The sequence below is a fragment of the Nelumbo nucifera genome, chromosome 1, assembly GCF_055504915.1.
Source record: "Nelumbo nucifera cultivar China Antique chromosome 1, China Antique-T2T, whole genome shotgun sequence".
NCBI classification, from domain to species: Eukaryota; Viridiplantae; Streptophyta; class Magnoliopsida; order Proteales; family Nelumbonaceae; genus Nelumbo; species Nelumbo nucifera.
In genome coordinates this window covers 53,295,397-53,323,110 of record NC_142649.1, presented here as the reverse complement: position 1 = coordinate 53,323,110, position 27,714 = coordinate 53,295,397, and the positions used below count along the sequence as shown (strand labels likewise).

The following is a 27,714-nucleotide window of genomic DNA, read 5'->3' as shown; positions in this document are numbered from 1 at the left end:
TGTCATATGCACAACATTATGATTTCACAAGTTACGCAATTTCTTGCTACTTATCCCATTCTTCTGTTCCTTCTCCTCCTATTCATGTTTGCTCTTTCAACCTATGTCCACACTCAACCTCCACCTTTACTTCCTCAAAATGCAAACCATCCTCACAACCTTCAGCCTGACCTTCAGTGGATTTATCATCATTTGACACTTCCTTTCCTTTGGTCTCATCTTCATATTCCAACTCAAATCCTGCACTATTATTTGCTTTCCCATCTCCCTTCTCCCCCCTTTCCAGCCTCTCTGAATTGACAAAGGCACTCTCTTCCAAGGTCAACAAATTTCACCTTTCCGATTCACATCTAATCTCTAGTGTCTCGAGACTACAACCTTGGGCTCGATTTTGAATAGAAGATACTTTTTTTTGATGAACAACAGAAACTGATTTATTATAATAATAAAGAAAGTGTACAAAGGGGAATTCAATTATCAAAAAAAAAAAAGAAAAGAAAATGTACAAAGGGGATGAAGGGAGTGATAAACTCTCTTAACTCTCCCTTACAATACAGCCCAAAATAAATGATCCCTTTCCACCCCCTACTTTGCTAATGTATCAGAGAATGAATTAGCTTTTCTTTTCACCCATTGCTCATTGATTTCCATTCCCCGAGACAACCAAGTATTCCTTTCCTAATTAATATAGAATCACCATCCAGATTCCTCTTCCTTCAACCACTCAAGAACTAAATTTGAGTCCCCCTCAATTACTAGCTTTTGAATGTTAATTCTCTAGCCCTTTGAAAACCTTCCATCATAATCATTATTTCAGCCCTCAAAAAATCTCCAACATCCCTTGATCTCGAGGGGACAACAATGGTTCTTCCTTCCTCGTTTTTAAAGACGCCCCCTGTAGGGAATGAATATTGATTAAATTAAATAATGCCTGGTAAAAGAAATGTTGTAATGGGTAAGTTAGCTGAGGCTAGTTTAAAAGGGGTGCAAGCACGTAGCGTTGTATCGATATACAAGGAACATAAGGGTTGTATCAATATACTTCTTTCATAAAGTCAATAAAAAAGTACTTCCATAAAAGTATAAGTTTCATTTGTTCGTGTTCCCTTGAAAAGAAAAGCCTATACCAATTGGCTTCTTAGACAAGTACATTTGCATAATAAAATTGCAGATAAATAATGATAAATAGTAAAAAAACTAAATTAAATATAAAGCCCTTAAAATAATTTGGAATTTCAATAATGCCTTGCATAAGCCTGGAATTTATAGAAATGCACGAAGATCCTCCAAAAACACATTTAATTGTGATCAGAACTGCTTGTCTGTTAATTAAAATCTTTTGGAGGGCCCATAATGCACATAATACGAAACCTTGCTTTTGTTGAATCACCAAAGGTTGATGGAATCAAGGAGTTACCATGACTTATTTTTGCAGACTGAAGAGAATATTGCCAACATCCTAGGTTGTTTCGAGAATGACCATACAATAATAAGGACCAATAGCCTAGTCAAGAGGAAGTGATCCCATAGTTTTATAAAAAAGAACTGGGGAGAAAGGAATTGGGGGAGAGGAAAGAAAAAAAATGGGAAACAAAGGTCTTTTTATGAAAAAAAGGAAAACAAAGAAGGTTGAAATTGAAAGGCTTAAATGTGGTTTAAGTCATGAGAAAGAGGATAGTAGGAGGAAAAAGAGTAGAAAAGGGGAGAGGTAAAACTAGGGTTTTTTGGGACTTATTGATTGTTGAAATGAAGATAATAAGCTGGAATGCCAGAGCTTATTCTACAAGCTCCAGTACAGTGACAACAGTGTTGCAACAAAAGAGCTTACCAAGTCTTTTGGATGGGACACATATGATTCTTTCATGCAGCATGATGTGCAGGAACTTAATAGGGTTTTGTGTGAAAAGCTTGAAGACAAAATGAAGGTGTTTTTTGGTGAACATAATCTTTTTTTTTAGAAAGTTTCATCTCATTGCCAGGACTATTTTGATTTTGATTTTTTGTTTGGGTGTTTAGGGGACTGTTGTAGAGGGTACAATACAGCAATTATTTGAAGGGCACCATATGAACTACATTGAATGCATCAATGTAGATTACAAGTCTACAAGGAAGGAGTCATTTTATGGTATTTTTGTTTTAATTTTAATCTGAATTGTAGAATGGATTTTATTGCCCTTGCCAATCTCCTGTGGTGCTGAAGTGCCCATGTATAAATGACAGATCTTCAGCTTGATGTCAAAGGCTGTAAAGATGTTTATGCTTCTTTTGATAAGTATGTAGAAGTTGAACATCTTGAAGGTGATAACAAGTATCATGCTGAGCAACATGGGCTACAGGTATAAAGGCTGGATAACAATTTGTGTCTAAATACTTGAATAAAAAGTGGCTTAAGGCAATTAGTTGTTTTTTTGATAAATCTTAAGGCAATTAGTTGTTTTTGATTTTTGATGACCTTTTTCCCATCCCCTCCAAAATGCAGCATTTTATTTTTTCCCCAAGCAAATGGTACGTTAAATGCTAACATACCATTGATAGCATATTAATTTATCTTATTCGTTTGATGGGTAACTGTTAAATTTTATTAAACTTGAAACAAAAAATGTCACATATAATACATGCCATACATTCCTTAGCTTTAGACTAGTATTTGCCACCTAGTCCTTTCCTTTTCTCATTACATTCAACATTCAGACAATTGACTGCAAAATAGTTGAATCCCATTTGCCCCTTGTTTTTCCATTGCACCAGCTATACAGTTTATTAATAAGCTCTTTCCATTCTCATTAGATCATGGTATTCCTCCTTTGTGCTTTGCCTTCTTTGAGTGGATTACTCTGATTTGAAAGATAGAAATAGTTTCAAATGAAATAGTTTTCTTTTGTTGCAGAAATTGAACAAGAGGATAAAGGGAGAACATTGTTATAGTTGTTGTAGTCATCATTATCTAAGCCTTGTTTCAAGTTTCAACCATATGGGGTTGGCTACATGAATCCTGTTTCATTATTCCATTTTCTTCAGTTTCATACATGTTAAATTATTTGCCCTTAAATCATTTCTTACTAGTTACTACTACAATCCATGTTCTTCTAGCCTTTTCAAATTATGGGCCCTTAAATTGTGAGTCCTTAAAACATTTCTTGGGCATCTATTTTCTTTTCTATTTTTCTTCCATTTGGTAGCTTTCCTTTTGGAATAACAAGTCTTTACACCTGATTTATTTTAGTCTTGTAGTAAGGAAAAATCTATTTGACTTGAGTTTGACCCACTTTTAAATGCTATTTAGTGTTCATTCATGTGGAATTGTAACCTTTTTTATATTTAATGAAAGCCTTATTTTATTCTTCTTATTATTAAAAAATGTTATTAAATGTTCATTTATCAAAAAAATGTTGTTAAATGTTCATTCTTTTTAAAATGTCTTTAGTATTGTCATATTATTAGCTGTTACAGATTTTAAAACTATATCTCTTGTTTCATTCTTCTCCAATGACCATGGTTTAAAATACTGACATGCATGATGCACATTTTTTTTTTTCACATAATGTGATTCAAATAGTTGAAACTTTTTTTTTTTTTTTTCTGTCTGAGTTTTTTAGTGATGGACATGTTGGGGGTGTTTAGTGTTTGAACATAAGGAGACCACCCCCCCTCAACGTTGCAATATTTTGAACCTTGCCTCAAACCAAAATCCTCCATGCACATATTGTACCCTACACTTGCTTTCCCCACAAATCAATTTATATCTCCTTTATAATGATTTTCTATTCATTTGGAATTTCTTATATTATGAGTCCCTCCTTGCATAGAGGGTTTGCTGGTTGTTTGAGCATTTTTATTCTTTTTTTTGGGGGGTGGATAATAGGTTGTGATGGTGGTCGCATGCAATATTATCTAGTTATATTTGCCAATCAAAATAAAAATCTACATTGTATTAAATGAGAAAATACAAATGTCTTAATTTTTGATGCAGTGATTTGTTTGAATAACTTGTGATTTATTAAAAATAATAATAAAATTTTTTAGCTTTTAGCCATGTGAACTGATTTAGTTTAATGCTTAATTCTGGTAATTGAACAAAATATTATGACATTTAGCATCTTTTTATTTATCTTTTCTTTTCATTTGGATTGGATTAAGTATGCTGCTTGAAGATGGTTATTAAAGGGACTACTACTATTTGATTCTTTCAGGATGCTAGAAAGGGGGTCCTTTTCATTGATTTTCCTCCTGTCCTTCAACTTCAGCTGAAACGATTTGAATATGATTTCATGCGAGATACTATGGTCAAGGTTAGTGATATTACTTGAACCATTATTTGTTTAATTTTTTTTTGTGTATTCTAACTATTTTTCCACTTTTGGTGAATATATTAGTTTTGATTTTTTATTTGTTTTGGTTTTAATAGGAAATAATAGATTTCATGAACATACAATGATATAACAGCTATACTATTATACCAGATGTGAGGGTGGGCCTTGGTGCAACGGTTAGTTGCTCCATTGTGACCTGGGTGACCAGGGTTCAAATCTTGGAAATGGCTCTGTATGTACAGGAGTAGGGCTACATACATCTGTCCCTCCCTAGATCCTGCATTGGCGGGAGCCTCGTTTTTTGGGATGCCCTTTTTTACTATTACACTAGAAGGTGTTTCCTTATCATATGCATGTAAGGGAAAATAATATGTAGAAAGTTGTCAATCTTAGTGTCTAATGATCTCATCCTGGTTGCTTTTGATGTTTATCTGCATCTTGTCCAACAATCTGATTGCCAAGTGAATCAACATGTCTCTGCAAATTTTTTGGGAGTGATTGGAACATCCTTCAAAATTCCTTCTATTTTTTTAAATCAGTAACTGAAATGGGGTTTATTAATGTTCAAAAAGAATGTAGTACAAATTGCAATGTGCAATGGCACCCTTTTACATTTGGCTATCTCTTGCTTCTTCCTCTCTTCATTTTGTTTACATATGCCAATTGCTGTTTAAGCGATGACTCCCCTAAACAATCCACTTCTATTGGCCCTTGCCTGGCCAATACATTTGACAACTGTTAGCAGACCTTTTTAATGCAAGAGAAAGTTGTTCTTGTTTTCAAAGCTAAAGCATGTGGTTCTCTCATTATATGCCTAATGCCTGTATTTCCACGTACACAACTTGTTTACATGTCGCCTACGCGGGCGCCTAGTTGCCTAGAAGGGCGCCTAATTGCTAAAAGTCAAGGAATTTGGGCGAGGCGCCCAGCCAAGGGTGCCTAGTCGCCTAGGCGATGCCTTGACAACTATGTGAGTGACTATTCCTGATTGTACAAGAATACATGGTCAAGATGGACACCATTGTTTCTGAAAACTCCTTCCATTCCTGAAGCTCCCTGGTTGCCAAAGCTGCAACCATTGAATTTTAATTTGTTTAGATTATTTATTGGTGGCATTTCAAACATCCATTTGTTTCCCTTCGTGCCCTACACAGAGTTTGTTCGTTTATTATTCTACTAGTCAGGACCCGTGCGATGCACGGGATTTGTTAAGCGAAAGCTAAACAATAGAAGCACATAAGAGTGTAGAACTATTTTATATTTTTAACTTTTTAAATAGTTAATAATTATTTATATTTTATATAGTACTTTTAATGAATTTTTTACAATACAAAAAATAATAATAATTAATTTTAGCTAGGGTTGTTCATCGAACTAATGAAACCGACCAACCCAATCAACTCGACCCGAGCTAGTCAGTTTTCTAGTATTTCCGGTCGATTTTAGTCCAATAATCTCCCAACCCAATGAGGTTGGATCAATTTCGCTTTGGCCATTTGTAAACTGACCAAAATCGAACGACTTGACCATATATATATATATTAATATTATTTTATATTTTAAATATAATTTTTTAATACGAGAAAGTGGGAAATTTCCATATTTCTTAGTCTAAAATATTTATTTTATATCGTAAATTGAATTTTTAATAATGCCACTGTAATTTTTGAAATCTAAATGTTCTTAATAAAGACAATTGCTATTTTTTCAATTAACATACATGCTGAATGGTATTTACAACTAGGAAACTAGCCAAAAGTCGGTTTTTTATATTATAAAATTTTTATCGCCTAGGCGACTAGGCGCCCCAGTGTCGCCTAGAATTGCCTAGATGCCTTGAAAACTATGCTTAGTAGTGGAAAGGTTTGAGAGAAGGATAGCAAGCTGCAAAGGGAATTATATTTCGTTGGGAGGGGGAATTACATTGATCAACTCCACCCTAGCAAATCTTTGTGTACTACAGGTCAGTTTTTAGGATGCCCCAAGCAGTGGTAAGGACTGAAAAGATTATGAGAGATTTCATTTGGGAACATGGGGAAGGGAAGAAAGATCAGTTGGTTGGATGGGACAAGGTGGTGTAGTTGAAGGAGGAAGGGGGACTGGGCATTGGAAATGTTAAGTTGAAATATATGGCTTTGTTGAGTAACTGGCTCAGGAGTTTCCCTAAAGAAAATGAGAAGTCCATGGGCTGCCAAACAATGGGTGGGATGCAGGTTGCTTGCATAGAGCTACTTTGGCTGCTCCTTGGAAGGCTATCCACAACATTCTTCCTGTGTTTCTCACTCACATAAGGTATGACTTGTCTTTGGGTCAGAGAATTAGGTTTAACAATGGGTGGGATGCGGGCTACTTTGGCTGCTCCTTGGAAGGCTATCCACAACATTCTTCCTGAGTTCCTCACTCACATAAGGTATGACTTGTCTTTGGGTCAGAGAATTAGGTTTTGGGAGGATATCTGGGTCGGGGGTTTCCTTCTTTCATTCTCTCTTTGATCTCTCTAGATTTAAAGGAAAACTTGTGTGTGATTTTATCAGCTCATCCTCATCCTAATCAGGCTTGAATTGGAATCCGGTTTTTACTAGAAACCTTAGATAATCTTAAATATCTAGAGTTTCTGCTTTGCTTAGCCTGTTGAATTCAGTGGTCTTGGGGGATGGTGGTTCAGATTCTAGAATGTGGGCCCTTAATCAAACATGGGAATTTTCTTGCAAGTCTTTTCTGAACTCTCTTGTAGCCACCTCTCTTTCTCCTTTCCCTGTTAAGGAGATTTGGTCTCAGCCTATTCCTCCAGGAGTCAATGCTTTCTGTTGGGAAGTGTATCATGGTTCCATTAACACATGATTTGTTTTAGAGGAAAAGACCAAATTACTGTTGGTCCCCAAGTTGGTGCTTCTTATGTAAGTTGTATGGTCTGCTTTTCATCTATTAATATCCTATCCTTTTTCTATCTTTATTTGGGAGTGGTTTTCATCTCTTTTTGGTTTGCAGATGGCTTTCCCTTGATAGTTTGGAAAGATTGTTTAGCTCTCATAGTTTTAGTTGCTCTAAAAGAAGAGGCAGGATAATGGGGAGATGCACTAGACAGTGGCACATTGGATGAAAACTTTATTTCTCTTTGCTGACTTTAAGGTTGAAGATTTCTTCAGCTCATGGGGACTAATAGTTTACTCTTCTTCTCGAAGACAAAAAGTACATGAGGCCTGGTCACCTCCATTTGTTGGATGGAAGAAATTGAACTTTGATGTTAGCTGCATGGGTAATCCTGGACCATTAGGTATTGGTGGGGTAATCAGGGAAGAAGATGGAAACATTCTAGCCATGTATTCAGGTCCTATTCAACATGGAGATGTGGTAAGATCAGAACTGATGGCAACAGTGTACGGAGTAGAGAAAGCTAAAGAAATGGGGATTGATAGGCTGATTATTGAAGGTGATTGGAAAATAGTTGTGGGTTGGCTGAAAAAGGGGAAGGAGTAATATGGCAGCTAAGGAATGAGTTCAGGCACGTCAAATAGATATCTAAAGACATGATGATCCAAATAAGTGGATTAGGAGATCTGGAAACAGTATGGCTGATGGTTTAGCTAAACAAGGAATTCAGAGACAATCTGTGTTTTGGGCTGTTTTGTAAATATTGGGAGAGTTCTTCTTGGGCTTGTTGTCTCTGCCCACAACTTCTTGTTGTATTTCTTTATTATAAAATTAATGAATCAATTTGTGTTGCTGATAAAAAAAAGGGTTGCCTAGGTCCACAGATGAAGCTCAGCTGAACCTAAATGTGCCTTATTTGGCTTATTGTTATGTTCTGATGAGTTGACCTTAGGTTTGATGTTTCAGTAGGTAATTTCTGTATTTAGTTATTATGCTTATAATTTAAACCAGTGTTTTAAAAGGCATGGGGTGCGCCTCTAGGCGAGGCGCTCCCAAAACGCTCTGAGGTGTATGCCAGAGGTACACCTCTGAGCCATATGCCTCATGCACACCTCATATAAAAAGACAGAAAAAAAAGGAAAAAAGAAGAAAAAAGGGAAAGGAAAAGAAAATAAAGGGAAGGGAAGGGAAAGAAAAAGAAAGAAGGAGAAAAGGAAAGGGAAGGGAAGAGAAGAGGAAAGAAAGTGGTTTGCCCTCGGCCCCTTTGGTTGGGGGGCGAAAGGGACGGGAAGGGAAAGAAAAAGATAAGAGGAAAGAAAGTGGTCCGCCCTCGACCCCTTTGGCTGGGGGGCTTCGCCCCCTAGGCGCCCCCCTTTTCAATGCAGCCCAATTTTGTAGAGATTTATTTTTGGTTTGAAATAAGTATTGACTTGCCCTGCACCTGAGTGTTGGTTGAAGGAGATTTTGCTATCTCTGATTATATTTTTTAACAATTCTTTTCGTAGTTGCTATCCCATAATACTCTTCACTATTTTCTAGAAGTTTTGACTTATGGGCGTGCACATGCATGTCTATGCTTTATATACAAAAACGTGTACATGTGCATCAGATGTTCTTTTTTAGATTTAATCTCAGTTCTTGTGATGAAAACTGAAAGAGAACTTTATTGAAAGATAAAAAGGCGATGTGATTTAACCTTAGTTGAAATTAGTGTAGCCAATGCATCTTGCTAACATAATTATCAAAAAAAAAAAAAATGCATCTTGCTAACACCTAGGTGCTTTTTCACTGTCAAGGTGATCCATCTACAAGGCGGCCAGAATTCAACTTCTTGTAGGAGAAGGTTGCCTCTTTGAGGTCTACACCTAGAACTATGGCTTCCGCCTTTGATCTTTCTGTTGTTGCATTTAATAAATTCTTTTTGTTTTTGATGAAGAAAGATTTTTTCCTAATAGAATATAATATAGTCAAAATTCTGGAGAGTTGGCTGCCTGAAGGAATCACATTGCTAGAAACTTGAATAGAATCTAAGTTCCTCTTTTACTTGACTTAGAAAGTTAACTTAACTTTGACCTTACAGTGTCATGGATGCTTATGGGAGTTCATAGAATGGTCGCTGCTCTGTGATAGAAATAACAGGAAAGCCCAAAACTTGATTTTCTGCAATCTTTTTACCCAAAAGATGTTTGTTTTCTCTCTGTTTTCTGTATTTCTGCTTTGAATGCTACAACTGTTTTCATCATCTTTCCTGGTGAGATAAATTACACAATCTCTTGAAATGTCTTTTTAATCAATTTCTACTTGTTATCTCTGTTTTGTATTTGATTTCTACTTGTATTTAGTGACAGGTTTTATTTTTCTTTCGTTTTCTCTGATTATATCATTCCTTTCTTTGTAGTTTGGGGTGTAAGATGATTTTTCCCTTAAGCAAAAGCACTTTCTCAATTATACTTTTTGTATAGCATATGATTCTGTTGAGAATAGATTTAATTCCCGGAATTGCTTTGTTTGGTTTAGATAAATGACCGTTATGAGTTCCCTCTGGAACTAGACCTTGATAGAGAGAATGGAAAATACCTGTCACCTGAAGCCGATCGAAGAGTTCGCAACCTTTACATGCTCCACAGGTACCTTCATGATGCTTCCCCTACAATACTAGTTCTCAGAGGAGTAATTTATATAATTTAAGTTGGGATGGGTTGGTGAAGTATGATACCTTTGACTAAGAGAGGAGTATATATTTGTGTTTATGTCAATTTTTTATTTTGTTATGTTCAGGTTCTTACTTTTGTTTGTTTGCAGTGTTTTGGTTCACAGTGGTGGGGTGCATGGTGGACATTATTATGCTTTTATCAGGCCCACTCTCTCTGATCAGTGGTAGGTATAGCTAGAGCTTGTTCACTGAATATTTTTGTTTGGCTGTTGTTAACTTTGGGAAAAATTGCTGGTTAATCAAATGCATTCAACCGTAGCAATAAAAAAAGCATTTTTCCGTAGCTGCACTATTTTAGGTGGTAAAAATGGGCTATTAAGTGCAGACACCTGCAATGGAAGTATCCTACTATACACATGATTTTAAAAACTCTGTTTTCCTCATTTAGATTGAGGAATTTGATATTCCTCATCTCTAGCAATTGTTTCGATGCTGATTGAACTATAAGCTGTTTTTGATTGATCATCTGTACTATATTTATGGTTTTTTTCCCAAACATCCCCCTCTATCATTTGGTCTCTTTTTCTTTACTTTTTTCCAATTGTATTGTTCACCTTGGAGTTTTAAATGTTTAAAGTAGCTATTTTGCTTCCATATATTTATTGTTATGCATACTTTTAATACACCTTTGTTATTGAGGGCCATTGAATGGTGTAATGGTAAATTTGAGGTTAACAATCACGAGAACATGGTTTTGTGCTTGAGAGTGGCCACTTTATGCAAAAAATGTCAAAAGCAAGGATTAAAGTATCGGATATGGATACAGATACACTTTGGAAACACATCGATACAGACGAAAATATGGAAACACTTGGATATGTTCGGAAAATGCATACAAATTCCACAAGTCTATTAACATCACTAAATCTAATGTCAAAATAATCACAAATAGTGTATAAATACATGGATACAAACGAAAATATGGAAACACTTGGATACGTTAGGAAAATACATACAAATTCCATAAGTATTGTTAACATCACTAAATCTAATGTCAAAATAATCCCAAATAGTGTATAAATACATAGGAAATGTATATTTTTATGGTATATATGAAAAAATACATTACAATTATTATACTAGGATTAATAAATATCATACAACTTTACTGATAATACATACATTAATCAAGAGTCCAAGACATATATTATATAGTTTTTTTACAAATTAATACACACACAACTGTTATTATTTTATTTTCTATTAAAGTCCTAGGCAAAAAAACATATGCAACTATTATATTTGAATTATTATATTAATCATTTTATATTTATTTTTTTAATTTTAACATTAATAAAAAAGGTCAACTAAAAATTTAATTCTCAAATTTTTGGTAAATAATATTTTTTTATTTTTGTAAACAAAAAATGTCATTATAAAATGTAAATTAAAATATCAATTAATAATTTACAAAAATATATAATCTTAAAATATATCAAATTTATTAAAACTTCGAACATACATATCATATGTAAATTCATAATTTTTAATTACGAAAATAATTATTCCATTATTAATATTTTAATTTCTTTAATTTTTTAATTTTTTGATATAAATGTATATTCATTTATATTATATTCTCAAATAATTTGTAAATAATAAATACATTGTTAAATTTATAAATTTATAAATTTTAAGTACTAAAATAGTTATTTTGTTTATATAAATTTCTTGAGGTTAAAAATCATTTTTTGATATAAATTTGGATTTGATAGATTATATGTTCTATTAGTTTATAAAATATTAATCTTAAATATTATTCTTTTTAATTTATAGTTAGGGTGGTTGAATATAATATATGCTATTTATATGAATTGGTTGTGGAGATTAAATTGAATAAATGTTAATGTATTTCACTTATTATCATAAAATGAATGTTGGCTTAGTGGTTAAAGGTGTGTTTAATTATTGGGCGTAGGTGTCTTGGGTTTGAATCACACCACCCTTTAATTTTTATACCGCGTTTTATTACAGGCCCTTGATACACCTCTGTATCGCTGAGTATTGGACCGTATTAAATGATACTATATGATACACACAGATACGGTGGCGTATCGGGCTGATATGCACAGCTGAAAGGATACACTTCCAGTCATAGCGTATCCAGTATCAGTGCCTTCTGATACCCATATGATACACTCTGTATTGGGCATATCGTACTAATACCTTAATCCTTGGTCAAAAGTTATGTCTCTATCCAGCCCACCCTTCCCAAAACATCAGAGATATATTGAATCATTATTTGATAATGATCTTTATCTTAATTTCACTATTTAGGATCTCTATCTGTCATGTTTGGTCCTGTATCACTGTGACTGTGTTAGCGCTCTTTAGTGTTGTAAAATCTGATAGCGATTGAGTGATTGATGCTTTTAGGTTCAAATTTGATGATGAACAAGTAACAAAAGAAGATATGAAGAGGGCACTAGAGGAGCAGTATGGCGGTGAGGAAGAGGTGACACATTTTTAATCAAACTTACAAGTGCTTTTTGCATATAAAAATGCATCTCTATCTAGATAAGAAAAAATTGCGCTTCTCAATGGTAACCTTGATTACTGTTTTATTTTATGCTGCCTTTTCTCTTTTTGCTCGACAGTTGCCACAAACGAATCTTGGCTTCAACAATACTCCATTTAAGTTCACAAAGTATTCAAATGCATATATGCTTGTATATATACGCGAAAGTGGCAAGGAGAAAATAATTTGCAATGTGGATGAGAAGGATATTGCTGAACACCTTAGGGTAAGTAAGATACTTCTTCTATGTATCGTAGATTTGAATTTGTAACTTGACTGTTTCTGTGAAGATTTTAATAGAGGGTCTTCAATAACATATTTCAGATAAGGTTGAAGAAAGAACAAGAAGAAGAGGAGCACAAGAAAAAAGAAAAAGCAGAGGCACACCTTTATACTATTATAAAGGTTATGGCTTCCAAGATTGTCTTTCTTTGTTATTAGCTATCATTGAACACTCTATGCTAAAGCATTTGATTATTACCTCTAGGTTGCTCGAAATGAGGATCTTGTAGAACAGTTTGGAAGGGATATATATTTTGATATAGTGGATCATGACAAAGTTCACAGCTTCCGTATTCAGAAGCAGATGCCTTTCAACATTTTCAAGGTACTTGCTTAATGTTTCATTTGCATCTGATTTCAGAAAGTTTAATTTGTAGGTATTTTGTCAATCAAGAAATTAATTGTTTCCATTGATCTGTTATTGATAAAAAACGTTTCCATTGATAGTGGTTCACTAAATATCAAATTATCATCGTATCTTTTGTATGAGGGATGTGGGCAATGAAGTGGGTTTGTAAACTGAGGATGGTCCCATAAGGATGAGTTTTTTTTTTTTTTGATAAATGAGTGCAATTTTATTAACCATAGAAAGAGTGTATTGTGTACAATCAGCTTAAGAGGGGGCGCGAGATGTTACTTCCCCCTGGAACTTAGCATTAAGCAAATAAACACACACTAGCCTGAATTACAATTATTAGGTAGCCCAAAACAGGTCAACCCTTGATACCCCTTGTTTTGCCAAAGAATCAGCGGTTGCATTTGCAGATCTGCTAATCCACTGAAACCTAACTGCCATATTTCTTGTACGCCAGCTAACATTCTTTAAAAGATCCCTGTAACCCCACAAAACTATTTCTGGATTTGTCAGCCAGCCCACTACCACCTTGCTGTCTTTATCTCTTAGAATCCCTCCTATGCCCGAGGGCCCTGGATTTCCTTGACTGCTTCCGTCAAAATTCAATTTTACCATTTCCTACGGAGGGCGTTCTGATTCTACTTGTAGTTTGTTCTTTGTGGAGGCTATGGATGCCATTACTATGCAATTTCTCCTTAAATCGTCAAAAGAGAAATCCACAAACAAGTTTGAAGTTTTTAGCCAAGAGGTTGCCCTTGTAATTATAAACTCCTCTACTTCAGCAAGGCTTCTTTCCTTTTCTTGAAAAATTCTAGCATTCCCCTCCTCTCATAAAGTCCACAAGCTAGCTGCTCTAATGCATTTCCACATTAGCTTCCCTCTCTATCAATTTCCCAAAGGCTGATGGAACAAAAGACAAGCAAGTTCCACCTGCACCCAAATAATAATGAAACCCAGTTCCAAATATTGGCAACAAAAGAGCAAGATATTAGCAAATGGTGACATTCCTCACTCTTCACTTTACACAATGCACCAATTTGGGGACAAGCACATATAGGGTTTTTGCTTTTGCAAGTTTTCCATACCCAACAGAACACAACTATTTTTTAGAGGAATTGGCCTTGACCAGATTTCTTTAATAGGAAAGATTGGAGACTGGAGAGGAGAGGGTAGAGTAGAGAGAGGCACAAGTGAAGGAGCCATCGGGTATGTTTCAGAGCTCTTGTTCCTTCTAGGGATGAGTATTAGTAACTTTCATTGTGCTTTTCTTGCCATTATTAATTTGGATGGAAATATTAAACATTTTGTCATTTATTTATGTTATGGGAAGTGATTTAAAAGGCACGCCTCCGCACCTAGGCACACAGGCGAGGTGCATTTTAGGGTAGGTGCCTCGCACAGGTCCTAGGTGCAGCACTTTCAAAAGGCGTACAAGGGGTGTGGCACAAAGGTGACTCGTAGAATCAGGAATGTAATATGTTTTGCATCACATTAGCTACTTGAAATAATGCAATTGAGGAAAAAAGAGACTGTGGGCTTTACATGCTTGAAAATGTTTTATATGTTTGATTTTATTTTTAAATTTTCATTTGAATATGCTTCACTTGTTATGCTAATGTATTTTACTTTTATATAATAAGTTTTTTAAACCATTAATTTTAAAATTAAGTTTATATTTCTTATTAATACTATGCTTAATATTTTTGATTTTTTTGCATTTCTTTTGAATTTATTGGCATTTTTTGAATTTTCTGACATTTTTTTGTTTTTTAGCATTTTTTTAATATTTTTTTCGCCTTGCGCCTTGGGTGCAAATTGGCCCTTGTTCCTTGCACTTTTAAAACACTGGTTATGGTTTGAAAATTCCTAGCATGGGAGAATAGATTCTATGTTCAACTGTCACTTGGGTTTTTTTTTTTTTTTTCTTCAGACTTTATTCATTTAATGGACTTCTGTCATCAATGACTGCATTGCACCATTTTTTGTTATATTGCTATAATACTCCTTTCATGTTCTTTCTGTCATATGATCTGACTTGCATGTTTTCTTACAAAGACCTTGTTACATCTTGGAAGGTCCAAGGAACTGCATTGGAAGAGTTCCTCCTAACCACCAAGACGGGCTTGAACTTATGTCATGAACATTAAATTATTGTTGTATAACAAGAATCTGGCTGAAATTATGGGATCGGTGGTTCAGAGTTAAGCTGTTTAACTGTTGGGTTTTTGGCTTGACATAAGTTGATTTTATAAATATACTAGTAGTACATTAATAAACGCCATTGGGTTGCTATGTAATTTTATTTCTGTTTATTTCTGCTTATCCAGTTCTTAATTGATGTAATACTTTGTTAGAAGAGGTAACACCTCGTGCCTCTTCATGGGTTTCCTGTATTGCCTTATATTCTGATTTAATAAATTATTTTTATTCATAAAAAAAAAATTAATAAACATCATTTCCAAGAGTTCCACCCCATCCCTTGTGGTAATGGTTTTTGAGTTTACATGCCAAATACAATTATTGGATAGTTAGAATAATTGCACTGATGCAGATTTGTGCCAAATTCTCTCTTTTTCTCTATTTTTCTAAATAAAAACCTCTTGGTTTTCAAGGGGTGTGGCACAAAGGCGGCTCATAGAATCAGGAAAGTAATATGTTTTACATTACATTAGCTACTTGAAGTAATGCAATTGAGTGAAAAAAGAGATTAGAGGTTTTACATGCTTGAAAATGTTTTATATGTTTGATTTTATTTTTAAATTCTCATTTGAATATGCTTTACATCTTATGTTTATGTATTTTAATTTTAGATAATAGGTTTTTTAAAACATTTATTTTAAAACTTAAGTTTATATTTTTTATTAATATTATGTTTAATTTTTTTTTTGATTTTTTTGAATTTTCTGACATTTTATTTTATTTTTAGCATTTTTTTTTGTATTTTTGCGCCTTGCTTCAAAAAGGCGTGCGCCTCGCCTTGCGCCTTGTGCCTCAGGTGCAAATTGACCCCTGTGCCTTTTTTGAGCCTTGCGCTTTTAAAACACTGGGATTTGCCAACTTGTTTCTATTGTATTGATTTGAGAGCGAGGAATGGAGGGGGGAATGTGGAACCCTTGATCTCAGCCTTGGCCATAGGAGAAATCCAAAGTTGTACTCTGTTTCTGATCCAAATTTCCAGTGACACCAAACTTCGTTTCTGTATAAGCTGTCAGTTGGTCCTAGGAAGTGTCAAAGATGGGTCTGCTACTCAGAGTTACCATCTTAGCATTTACTTCTAACAGCCTGTGGTATGGGTGAAACTTCCAATGAACTACAGTTAAGCAAGTGTACTTACTATGCCTGTGTTGAAACTACTGTTTAGCATTGAGAATCAAAACTTGAGATTTGTCTTTATGATTAATTTTTAATAATTAGATTCCTTTACAAGGATTGGGACAATATTATTAGGATCTATTAGCATATATTAAAACAAAGATGGCCTCTCCCTTATCTCCTTACCCAATTGAGGCTTTTCCTTGCTCCTTAAAATACCATTCCTTACACTCTCAACTTGCCACTACAGCACCCCTGTTTTCCTAAAATCTCTCTCACTCTCACGTTTCCAATCACCTAAATCATCTCCTCTCCTAAAAATTTTCCTAAACCATCTCCCTACCTAATTTCTATTTATTTCCATCTCTATCTCTATCCACCTTGCAAAATACATGCACTTAATTTCTCATCAATGTATTAAAATATTAATGTTTATGTTAAAACTTTTTTGGAAGAAAGTTTAAGGAAAGTTTGAGTTAAAATTTAAATATTGAAATAAGATGAGTAAAACATATCTAAAATAATAATAAGGGAAAAATATATAATGCAATAAGACAAATAATAAAAGTAAGGTAAAAAATTAATAATTAATTAAAAATCTTATCATAATTATAAAAAATACAATTTCAAAATTAAATAGTCAATTAATTAGTTAGAGTTGATAATTTATTACTTAATTAATTATGGTTAATTAATTAATGTAAAAAAATACTTTTAATATAAGTAATTATAGTTAACTAATTACTAAACTTTCCGAAAAAGTACTTTAGTTTTAAATTACCATATTTAATGAATTACTTAAATTATAACTATTGTTATTTTTATTTCTGTAAAATAATTTTACAGCGATTAAAATAATAGTAATTATAATTAAATTATTACTGATAAATAACTTAAATTATTAGTTAAGTATAAATGTAATTAATAATTATGATAATTACCATAATTTTTGTAAATTTTGCTACTTAATTAGTTCTGAACTGTTTGAAAAAGTAATTTAATACTTAATAGTATAAATATAATTAATAATATTGATAATTATTTTTGAAAATTACCATAATTTGTGTAAATTTTGATACTTAATTAGTTACTGAACTGTTTGAAAAAGTAATTTAATAGTAAATTACCATATTTAATGAATTATTTAAGTAAAATATCAGTAATGAAAATAATGATAAAATACAATTAAAAGACTATGATATGGGTTGGTTTGGTATCAGGCTGAACCCTATAGAGTTGGGTGGGTTGGCACGGGTTTGTCTCAACCCTAACTCATCCCTCCCCTGCTTCCACTGAAGCCTAACCCAACCTGACTCAATACTATGCTGGTTTTTGGATTGAACCTGCCCTGGTCTACAGGGTACAACTTGATACCGATCCAACCCGTCTCACAGTCTTTCAATTATTTTTTGTGAAACATTTTGGAAACTCAAGAGTCATAATTTAAGTTGGAAGTTGGTTTATGGGTTCTAGGGTACCACTTCTCAAAAGTGGAAGAACAAAAAAGCTCAAAAGAAAATAGTGAAATAAAGCATATACTTTAAGGTTAGGGGGTAGAAGTCAGACCGAATTACAAGAATACCCTTTATATGTGTAGGGGTATTATGATCCAATGGGTGGGGGTTAGCCAAATCTGAACTCGATATGGGTTAATTAATCAAAACCCTAACCTAACCTCACACTTTTTTAAAACAAATATTGAAAGAAATCATAAACTTTAAGGTTAGGGGTTTGAAGTCTGTAATCTAATCTTACACTAGATTTGGGTTAAAACAAACATTGAAAGAAATCATAAACTTTAAGGTTAGGGGTTTGATGTCAAACCAAATTACAAGAATACCCTTTATGTGTAAGGTTATTATTGCTCGATGGGTCAGGTCAGCCAAACCTACATCCAATTTGGGTCAAATAATCAAAACTTTAACTTGACCATCTATGGGTGAGTCAAATTGAATTTACCATTTAAGTGGACCCACTGAGATCCCTATATGAGATTAGCTACTCTCACTAGGGTTTCAATTTGGATTGTGGTTGGAACAACTAAACATTACTCAAAAATATAATACTTGGGTTGGATTGAGTTGGTTGAATTAGAAATGTTATAAAGCTCTTTCTACTTCAGTTTTGCGTGGCATGGTCCGTGCATTGCACGGGTCCCAACTTGTATACTTGAGTATATCCTATTAAATAAAAGGGCAGACTAGAGAGCTACACAAGTCCCTCTCTTCTTTAGATGGGAAGGACAACTTTAAATCAGCACTTAACTGTGATCCCTCATTTAGTTGAGGGGGATGTTTATTCTAGTAAGAGGTGTGTGGAATGGTTAAATTACAACCCCTTCCCATTTATAAAAGGTCTCTTATGCTTCCTAATACTACCAAGGAAAATGAATGTTGAAGTGAGTCCCCAGAAAGAGAAACAAAGAGTGAGTGAAATATTGAGAAAGAAAGAAGAGAAGAGGAACTCCCAAAATCTTGTGAGATTTCTATGAGGAGAAGAGACATTAACTGATATGAAGCATCACAGGTAGGGAAAAAAGAAAAATAAAAGCCTTCCTTTTAATACATCTGTTGTTATCTTTCATTTTCCCCTAAGCATAAAATTCCTGGTTTCTCATCACCTTTTCTCTTGAGTAAACTGTCTATGGTTAGGTTATTTAAATCTGGCGGATCGCAGTTCCCTACGAGAGATGAAAAATATATGTGGGAGTTACCCAACTGTATATGTCCCTTGTATTCAACTTGGCTGATTGCTGTCTCCTGTAAGTTAAAGCTTTATATATAGGGTAACATAAAAGTTTTACAGCCCAATAAATAATGGGACTGATTGTGATATCTACAAGTGAAGTTTATTAATTAAAATATTTCTGTTATACCTTTTTTCTTTCCCAAAGAAAAACTCTGGGAGATATTTGAAGAGGAAATGAAATCAGTATACTTAGTTGAAGAATTCTGCAATACTGAAATTAAGTTCTCTGGCCTTGTTTTGTTTGTTTCTTTAAGTTAGCAAGGGTTTTCTCTGCCTCTCCATGGAGATGTAATCAAGGGAAGTACGAAACCATCTACATGATACCCTGAATTAGGGATGATCATGGCTGAACCTGTGCCTTTGCCTGACCTGAACCCTAGGCTGGGTTCCGGCCTACAATTTTTGTTTTGTTTGGGTAATGTGGGAAGAAGGAAAGAAACTTTAAATATAATACACGAGTACACTCACCTTCCATTCTGGTCAGTGCCATACCCGTTGCTAAGTTAGAGGGCTTAAATCGTATCTTACTACAACCCATGTCCTTTTCGATCTGCCCCTAGCTCTAAGGGTCCCTTCAACTTGTAACAGATCACTTCTTATGGGTGCTGTAGATGGTCTTCTGTGCATTTGAATGAACCGTTTTAGTCTACTATTTTTCATTTTTATCACGTATAGGAGCTACACTTTAGTTCTTTTCAACGACTTCATCTCTGACCTTGTCCTTTTTGTTTTATCCACTCATCCATCTCAACATTAACACTATCACACTCATTTTTTGGACATGTTTCTTTAGTGTCTTGCATTTCTGGCCTTACAACTGTTTAGCTGAGTGGTATCCCACCCATTGCAAGAGACTCTTGATTGACCTTTTGGCTTGTCCATCCTTTTGTAGATTTATGTGTTATACTTAATATCATATAAAATGTAATATATAGCACATACCAATGATTTATAGGGCATGCCTCAGGCGCACATGTGAGGTGCATTTTAGGGTATGCACCTCACCTAGGTCCTAGGTGCAACCCTTTCAAAAGGCGCATGCCTGGTGCGCCTGATGTGCCTTGTGCCTCAGCCCATGCATGTGTGTTTTGAAAATTGGACGTTTTTTTTTTGCTTTTTTGAACCTAACGGCTGGGCTGAGGGCTCTCCCCCCGGATCCCTGTGCCATGCTTTGATAACCCCTTATTTGGTAATGTTGTTCATTTATTCGTCCATCGTCCTACTAAAATATCTCCTCAAAAAGCAATTAAAATTGTAAAATCCTTATTTTTTGTGTGAGAACTAAGAATGTAAGACCCTAACATGGACTTGTTTGTCTTGCTTCGAGGGGCATGACACAAAGGCAGCTCGTAGAATCAGGAATGCAATATGTTTTACATCACATTAGCTACTTGAAGTAATGCAATTGAGGAAAAAAAGAGATTGTGGGTTTTACATGCTTGAAAATGTTTTTAGATGTTTGATTTTATTTTTAAATTCTCATTTGAATACGCTTTACATGTTATGTTTATGTATTTTTAATAGGTATTTTAAAACATTTTTTTTAAATGTAGGTTTATATTTTTTATTAGTATCATGTTTAATATTTTTTGTATTTTTATGCCTTTCTTCATAAAGGCATGCGCCTTGGGCGCAAATTGGCCCCTGCACCTTTTTTGTGCCTTGCGCTTTTAAAACACCAGCACTAACCTGCATACACACATTCTGGCCAGGCTAGAAATCATCACCCCTCTCTTGTATGGTCCTTATCTTAAACAATAAAACTCAATTATTTAATTGAGTGAATTATGTTGTATGAGTATCCTATTCCATCTTTATAAAAACGACATGTGTGTGTGTTTGCCGGGGGGGTGCTTAAACTGGATATTGTAAGTTGTTCTCGACCAGGTAAACAAGTTTCTCCATCATGATTCTGTTCACGTTCCTCAATATTGCTTGTTACAATGTTTGGAATTTCTTTGACTACGAATAATAAAGGGAGAAATAGGGAAGAGGCTAAATTGGAGAGAGCACATGACAAATTTCTATTTGTTAATCATAACCTAATGGTCCTCTGGCATTTATATCACATGCTGTTTACATGTAGGGGCCACATCTTGACCCTGATCCTTAATTAGTTGCTATAATTTATTTATAAGAATGGGAGGTAAATAAGAGGATTTGTTTAAATGTGGTGTGTTGGCTGCATACCCATACATATGATATTTCTAATATGATATCAACTAACAATGGTGCCTTTATTTGGTCACCCAATACAAAAGAAGTAAAAGACAAAAATCCCTTAGAATACATTGTATTCAACACTCCCCTTCAAGCTAAAGCATAGATATCTATCATGCCTAGCTTGCTTAAATTACTATCAAACTTTTGTTTGTGGTCTCCCTTCACGAGACAATCATCAAGTTGGTCTCTTGATCTCACAAAGGGTAGCAAATCTTTCAATTGGCTATCTTCTCTTTGATGAAATGTCTATTTACTTCAATATGCTTTGCATGGCCATTTTGACAAGATTATGAGCAATGTTTATAGCTGCTTGATTTTCATTGTAAAGTCTCATTGGAGTATCTATTTGAATTCCCATATCTGTCAATAAGGTCTTTAACCAAAGCAACTCATCAACAGATCTTGCCAATTTGCATTTGTATAATCCTCAACCTTCAGATTTCTATGGTTGGAATATAACATCCTTTACTAGGACATTTCTTCAAACATACAATAATCTTGTTGACAACTTGCATGTGAGAGGTCCTTGGCTGATGCTTATATTGGCTTATTAGACCAACTGCATGGGATATGTCAGGTCTAGTCAAGTAAAAGAAAAGGAGCCATAGTCTTTGATAAACCCCTATCAAGGAGAATATCTCCAATAGTAGCACTCAACTTGTAATTAGGACCAATTGGGGTTTTAGTAGGCTTGCACCTTAATTTTTCAACTCATGGAGTAGATCCAGATTATAGTTTCTTTGAGAAATGAAATTCCTTTCTTTGATCTTGCAACTTCATTCCCAAGAAAACATTTAAGATCTCACCAAGATCCTTAATTTCAAATTCAGAAGCAAGGATCACTAATATCCGTTTTTTTTATCCTTAATTTCAACTCCAATCCCAATAGAAATAATATTGTTAAAATAATGTTAAAATAATTTAGTTGCTGATGTTAGGGCCTGTTTGGCTAATTAAAGTGTTTATTTATTTCGTTTTTTTCCTGTTATGTCTGTTATTGTACTCAGGGGCACAAGGGTCTTTTCCCTTGTTATTTCTGCCGCCTTATATATATTAAAATAAAGGCTGGTGCCGCCAACACTGTTACATTGCAAAACCCTTCTTTCTTCCTTCCTCTCTTCCCTTCTCTTCTCCTCTTCTCTTCTCTCCTCTTCCTCTTAGTTCTGGCTGGCTACACTGTCAAGAAATATCATCAACATGCAGGATAAACATAGAGACACGTGCATTGACTCTTCCTATGAATAGAGTACGATCAACTTGAGATTGTGAAATTTCAAAATAGCCCTTTTAAATCTATCAAACCAGACTCAAGGAGACTATTTGTGTCCATATAGAGCCTTCCGTAGATGACAAACTTTCCCTTCACTGTTAGTGAGGTATATAAACTGCTTATTGTAGGTCCTCATTGAGGAAGACATTCTTTACATCTATCTGACATAGAGGCCAAGAGTAGTGGGCAGATAGAGACGTAATCACCTTGATAAAATGTCTTAACCATAGGAGCAAATGTCTCCTGTTAGTCTATGCCATAAGTTTGGGTATACCCCTTCGCCTCCAAACAAGCATTGTATCTATCAATTGAACTATCAACCTTGTGTTTAACAGTGTATACCCATCTGCACCCAATAGGAATCTTGTCCTTGGGAACGTAAACAATCTCCCAAGCTTGGTTGTTTATGAGAGCCTCCATCTCCTGGTTCATAGCCTCCTTCCACTAAGGTAAATGCATTGCATCCACAACAAAACGAGTAGAAATAGAATAAATAACGGAAATATAGACATAATAGGAGGGTGAGAGAGCATCGTAGGAAATAACAATGGGGTAATTGGTTTTGTATTCCCGCTTTCCTTTCCGGATGGCATAGGAAGAACAAGATCAGATTTTGAGACATTAGGTTCAATAGTAGATGCGTTTAGATTGTGTTGGACACTCAACATGAAGGGTCGCCTTCTTACTGTGCCTGATAAAAAACTACTGCCAAGTAGGAGAAGTAGATGGACAGGTAGAAATTGGAGCAGGAACAAGGAAGCAAAAGGGAGTCTGGTATTCACTAATACTCTCCCCTTGAAGATAAGGATGCGATGATTGGAAGAAAGGCAAGGACTCAAGGAAGGTAACATCCTTAATACATATCTCGTTTCAAAATGAGGTTTCTCATTCTAGAATGTGGACTGAAACATCTTTTATCCCTTATGAACATTAGAATAACCAAGGAAAATACACTTGATGGACTTAGATCAAACTTATGTCTAGAAGGATTAATATCATGAACAAAGCGACGAATACAATCAAAGACCTTTAGGGGTAAATTAAACATTGAGTCATCAGGGAAAAGGAGTTAGTGAGGAGACTGAAAATTTGATGTTCTTGATGGAAGTCATTTATAAGATACATTGCAGTCTCAACATCTCTCGATAAATGAGTGGGAATATGCATCCGGAATAATAGTCCTTGCACCACCTCAACCACATGTCTGTTCTTCCATTTAGCAACCCCATTGTGTTGAGGGGTATGGAGCACACGATCTTTGATGAACAATTCCCTTCTCGTCAAGAAATACTCATAAATGTTTTTCAAAATACTCTTGAGCATTGCCAGATCTAATGATTTTAACTCTTTTCTCAAACTGTTTCTGCCCCATATTCAGAAAATTCTGAAAATTGTACCTCATCCCAACTCTTAATCAAATACAACCACATATGCGAAAAAAACTCATCAATGATAATCAAGAAATGCTTATATTCACCCATGCAGGGAATAGTATATGGGCCCCAAACATCAGTATGTAGTATCAAAGAAAATGCAACATTACTTCTGTTACTCATGGAATATGTGGTTGTATATTGCTTTGACAAATTATAGACTTCACATTGGAAATTCAAGTTTGACACAATTAAACAATTTTGGAAACAAAAGTTTCATGGAACCAAAAGACATAGGGCAAGACGACAATGCCATAATTCTAAAAGACCCAAAATTTCATTAGGATGGGACTCAATCTGGCACAACAATCCTTGTTCAGATGTGTGATAAAAAGGATAGACTCCATCAGCCTCATGTCCACTTCCAACCATCCTCCCTGTGTTCAGGTCCCTAGAAGATACAATGAGTAGGAAAGGTCATAGAACAATTATGGGATTTTGTAAAGGAACAAATAGATAATAGGTTTTTATGTAACTGAGGTACATTAAGGATAGAGTCCAAGGTGAGGTTGTTGGTAAGTGTGGCTTCACCTAGACCGGAAATTGGAGTTTGAGATCCATTATCTACCGTAATTTTACTCTTCCTTGGAGCTATATGAGGTGAAGGAAGAAGACATACCAGTCATGTGGACACTTAGCCCTAGGGTCTACAATCCAAGAGTTAGAGGAGAAACAAGCAAGTGCAGTACCTGTCTTAGCACTAGAATGACTGGTATGTTGGGATGAGGAAAAGAGAATTCACTTGGTCAGTTGGGACCAAGTATGTTCCCAAAGGAAAAAGGAGGTTTGGGGGATTAGAAAGCTGAAATTATTTAATGAAGCCCTCCTAGGTAAATGGATCTGGACTTCATTATCCCTTGCTGAGTAGAGGTCTGATAGAGGGGACCAGTAGCAGCTAAATATGACACTGGTAGAGGGGACTGGGTAATCAGTTCTAATGTCACTTCCTTAGGGTTCTCTCTTTGGAAGAAGATCATGGACATTTATGCCTTGCTGAGTAGAGGTCTGGCTCTGAAGTTGGGAAATGGGCAGCGATTAAGCTTTTGGAAGGACAAGTGGTGTACTGAAAGGCCATTGGCAGAGATGTTCCCCCAATTGTTTCTTCTTGCAGACAATCAAGAAGTATTTGGAGTCCCATGTTCAGAAGAAATTTTCAGGATTGGGAAATCAATCAAGTGAGGGAGCTGTTTGAGCTGATATTCAATCAGGCCATAAACTTGCTTGAAGAAGACAGCTGGAGCTGGAACTGGAGTGCAGATGGAATATTTTCAGTGAGGTCCTTTGCAGAAACTTGTTAGAGGGAGACGGACCTGAACTTCCTGCTGCTATTATTTGGAAGTTGATAGCCCCCACCAAAAGTAAATGCTTTAGTTTGGGCGACTGTCTTGGATAGTAGATGCCTAACCACGAGCCTGGTGAGAAGAGGAATGCAGGTTCAAGAGTTACATTGTGTTATGTGGTCAACAGGATGAGGAAAGTAACCATTTGTTTTTACACTGTTCTGTTTCTGTTTGTTTATGGAGACACTTCTTAACTTCTGTGGGTTTATCCTGGGCCATGCCAAGTACAATGTTGGATCTGCTATGGTGTTGGAATCTCAAAGTTCTATCCAAGTTGGCTAAAAGTGTATGGAGAACTTTTCCTGCAGTTGTGATCAGCACCATCTGGGCAGAAAGAAGCAACAGATTATTCCAGAACAAGGCAAAAGATGTAGACAGTCATATTTCCATTTCCTTTGGCAAGTTGGTGTCTTGGATTGTTGTAAAAGGTCTCCAAACCAGGGTGTTTGGAGCCCTTCAGAGCTCTATAAGCCTTCTTGAGTTGTAATGTATATTGGGCCCCATGCCTAGCTTTGGCTCTTGTGTGGGGCCTCTTTGTATTCTTTTTTTATGATTTTAATAAATTTACCTTACATTTTTCAAAGAAAAAATCAGTACTAGTGAATGTAGATGTCCCCCACTCTTTTGTAGGTGTAGCAAGAGACTCCGAACTTTATCCATCAAATCAGAGTGGTCTAGGGAAGAAGATGAAGCAGAAATGGGCTGAACGCCACTGCCAACAGTGGCCAAATGAGCATTACCTTTCCTCCTTGTCTTCAACATTGGTTTCAAATAAGGATTTAATTTCCAACATCTGTCCTTGGTATGTCTAGGCTTCTTACATTACTCACACACCACATCTTTAGGCTTTTCATTGACAGTGTGCTTGTTTGTGCTTTACTTGAGTTTAGATGACATAAAGGTTGAGTGCTCAGTCACTAGAGGTTGCATCATTAGTAGCTCTTCTACTCTCCTTCCCCTGCAGCAGGGAGTAGGTAGCTGAAAGAGCGACAATATCTGCACTAAGAATGTGTTGCCTTGTAAAGTTAAACACAGGATTCAATCAACCAGAAAGTCAAATACTCTATTCTCCTTAATAAACCTATGGTACTGCTCATTGTCTATAGGGCCTTTACATTACAAAACCTTCAAGTGTTCTATTTCTCCCCAAAGTGATTGTAGGGAAAAAACACATGGGCACTGATCTCTCCCCTTGACGCATACTACAATTTCTCTTTGAATATGATGCACTCTAGTTGTATTCTTAGTTTGGGAGTAGGTAGCAACAACTCTATCCCAAGTATCTTTGGTAGTGGATAGGAACATATAGATACTGGCAATATGAGGTTGAATTGAGCAAACCAACCATGACATTACCAACAAGTTGTCTTTCTCCCATTTAGCAAACTTTGGATCTTCAGGCTTCAACTTCACTTCCTTGCCTGTAATAAATCCCAACTTACCTCTTCCTGTGATGGTAAGTTAAGTTGATTGAGACCACTCCAGAAAGTTTGTCCCATTGAGTTTCACTATTGTTATCATGCTATTGGAGGTCTCCACATTTCCAAGAAGTGCATTGGAAGTACTCGACACATCCTTGGTCAAAACACGGTTGAAAGCAAAAAATTAAAATTGGCTAGTGGCAAAATAGGAGAGAAAAATCTCCCCAAAATTTTCTAGGGTTTAGAAAAATATGAGGCATCTTCCCATTAATCTAGAAACTTAAAATGAGCCAAGTGAACTAGTTTTCATGCTGAAAAACTCCTTCAATATTATAGAGAAAGGCCCGACGTTGAATCTAGATTTTTAACCGATTTTTGCTGGGCAAACCACAGTATCTTATAGAAGCTTCAAATGACTACAAGAGTCATACAAAAATGTTTCTAAAATCAGTGGTCTGATGCCAGCTGGTTTCCCTTGTAGACGGAGTCAGTAAAAAATGTCTGCCCATGACCAAGAGGTGCTCAGATACCAAGTTGATACCTAGGAGCTCTGATACCAAGAAGAAGAGGATTTGTTTGATTGTGGTGTATTGGCTACTATTCATACCCATGGACATAATATTTCTAATCTGAGAACAAATTACAATAGTGCCCTTATTTGGTGGCCCGACTACAAATGAGTTTAAAGACAAAAACACCGTTACGATGCTATTTATTCTGAACGTATTTGATACTTTTGCACTCTAGCATCTGAGGGCAGTTACTTTGTGCAAAAGAAATGCCAAAGTTTAGGACCGTATCCAGTCTATCTCTCCCAAGACCCCATATAGCAGGTGCCTGGGACCAACATTGAGTAATGGCCTTCTTTTAGGCATTGTAGCAACAAAATTATCTAGCAATGCTTCTATATGTATTGTT

General features: G+C 35.4%; 1 protein-coding gene across 1 annotated transcript; it reads left to right on the top strand.

Moving 5' to 3' along the window:
• The first annotated feature begins 951 nt into the window (after window positions 1-951).
• Window positions 952-15,211, top strand: LOC148803272 (ubiquitin C-terminal hydrolase 12-like). The gene is made up of 12 exons (XM_088894818.1): window positions 952-955; window positions 1,753-1,925; window positions 2,017-2,125; window positions 2,221-2,336; window positions 4,191-4,289; window positions 9,699-9,808; window positions 9,984-10,058; window positions 12,271-12,349; window positions 12,492-12,638; window positions 12,737-12,817; window positions 12,900-13,019; window positions 15,125-15,211. Exons 1-12 carry the CDS (start codon window positions 952-954, stop codon window positions 15,194-15,196), a joined length of 1,185 nt encoding a protein of 394 aa, XP_088750944.1. The 3' UTR covers window positions 15,197-15,211.
• The last annotated feature ends 12,503 nt before the right edge of the window (window positions 15,212-27,714 follow it).

Coding starts and splice junctions, on each gene's coding strand:
- LOC148803272 (XM_088894818.1), top strand. Junction 12,350..12,491: donor AGTATGGCGGTGAGGAAGAG/GTGACACATTTT, acceptor TTTGCTCGACAG/TTGCCACAAACGAATCTTGG. Junction 12,818..12,899: donor ACCTTTATACTATTATAAAG/GTTATGGCTTCC, acceptor TATTACCTCTAG/GTTGCTCGAAATGAGGATCT.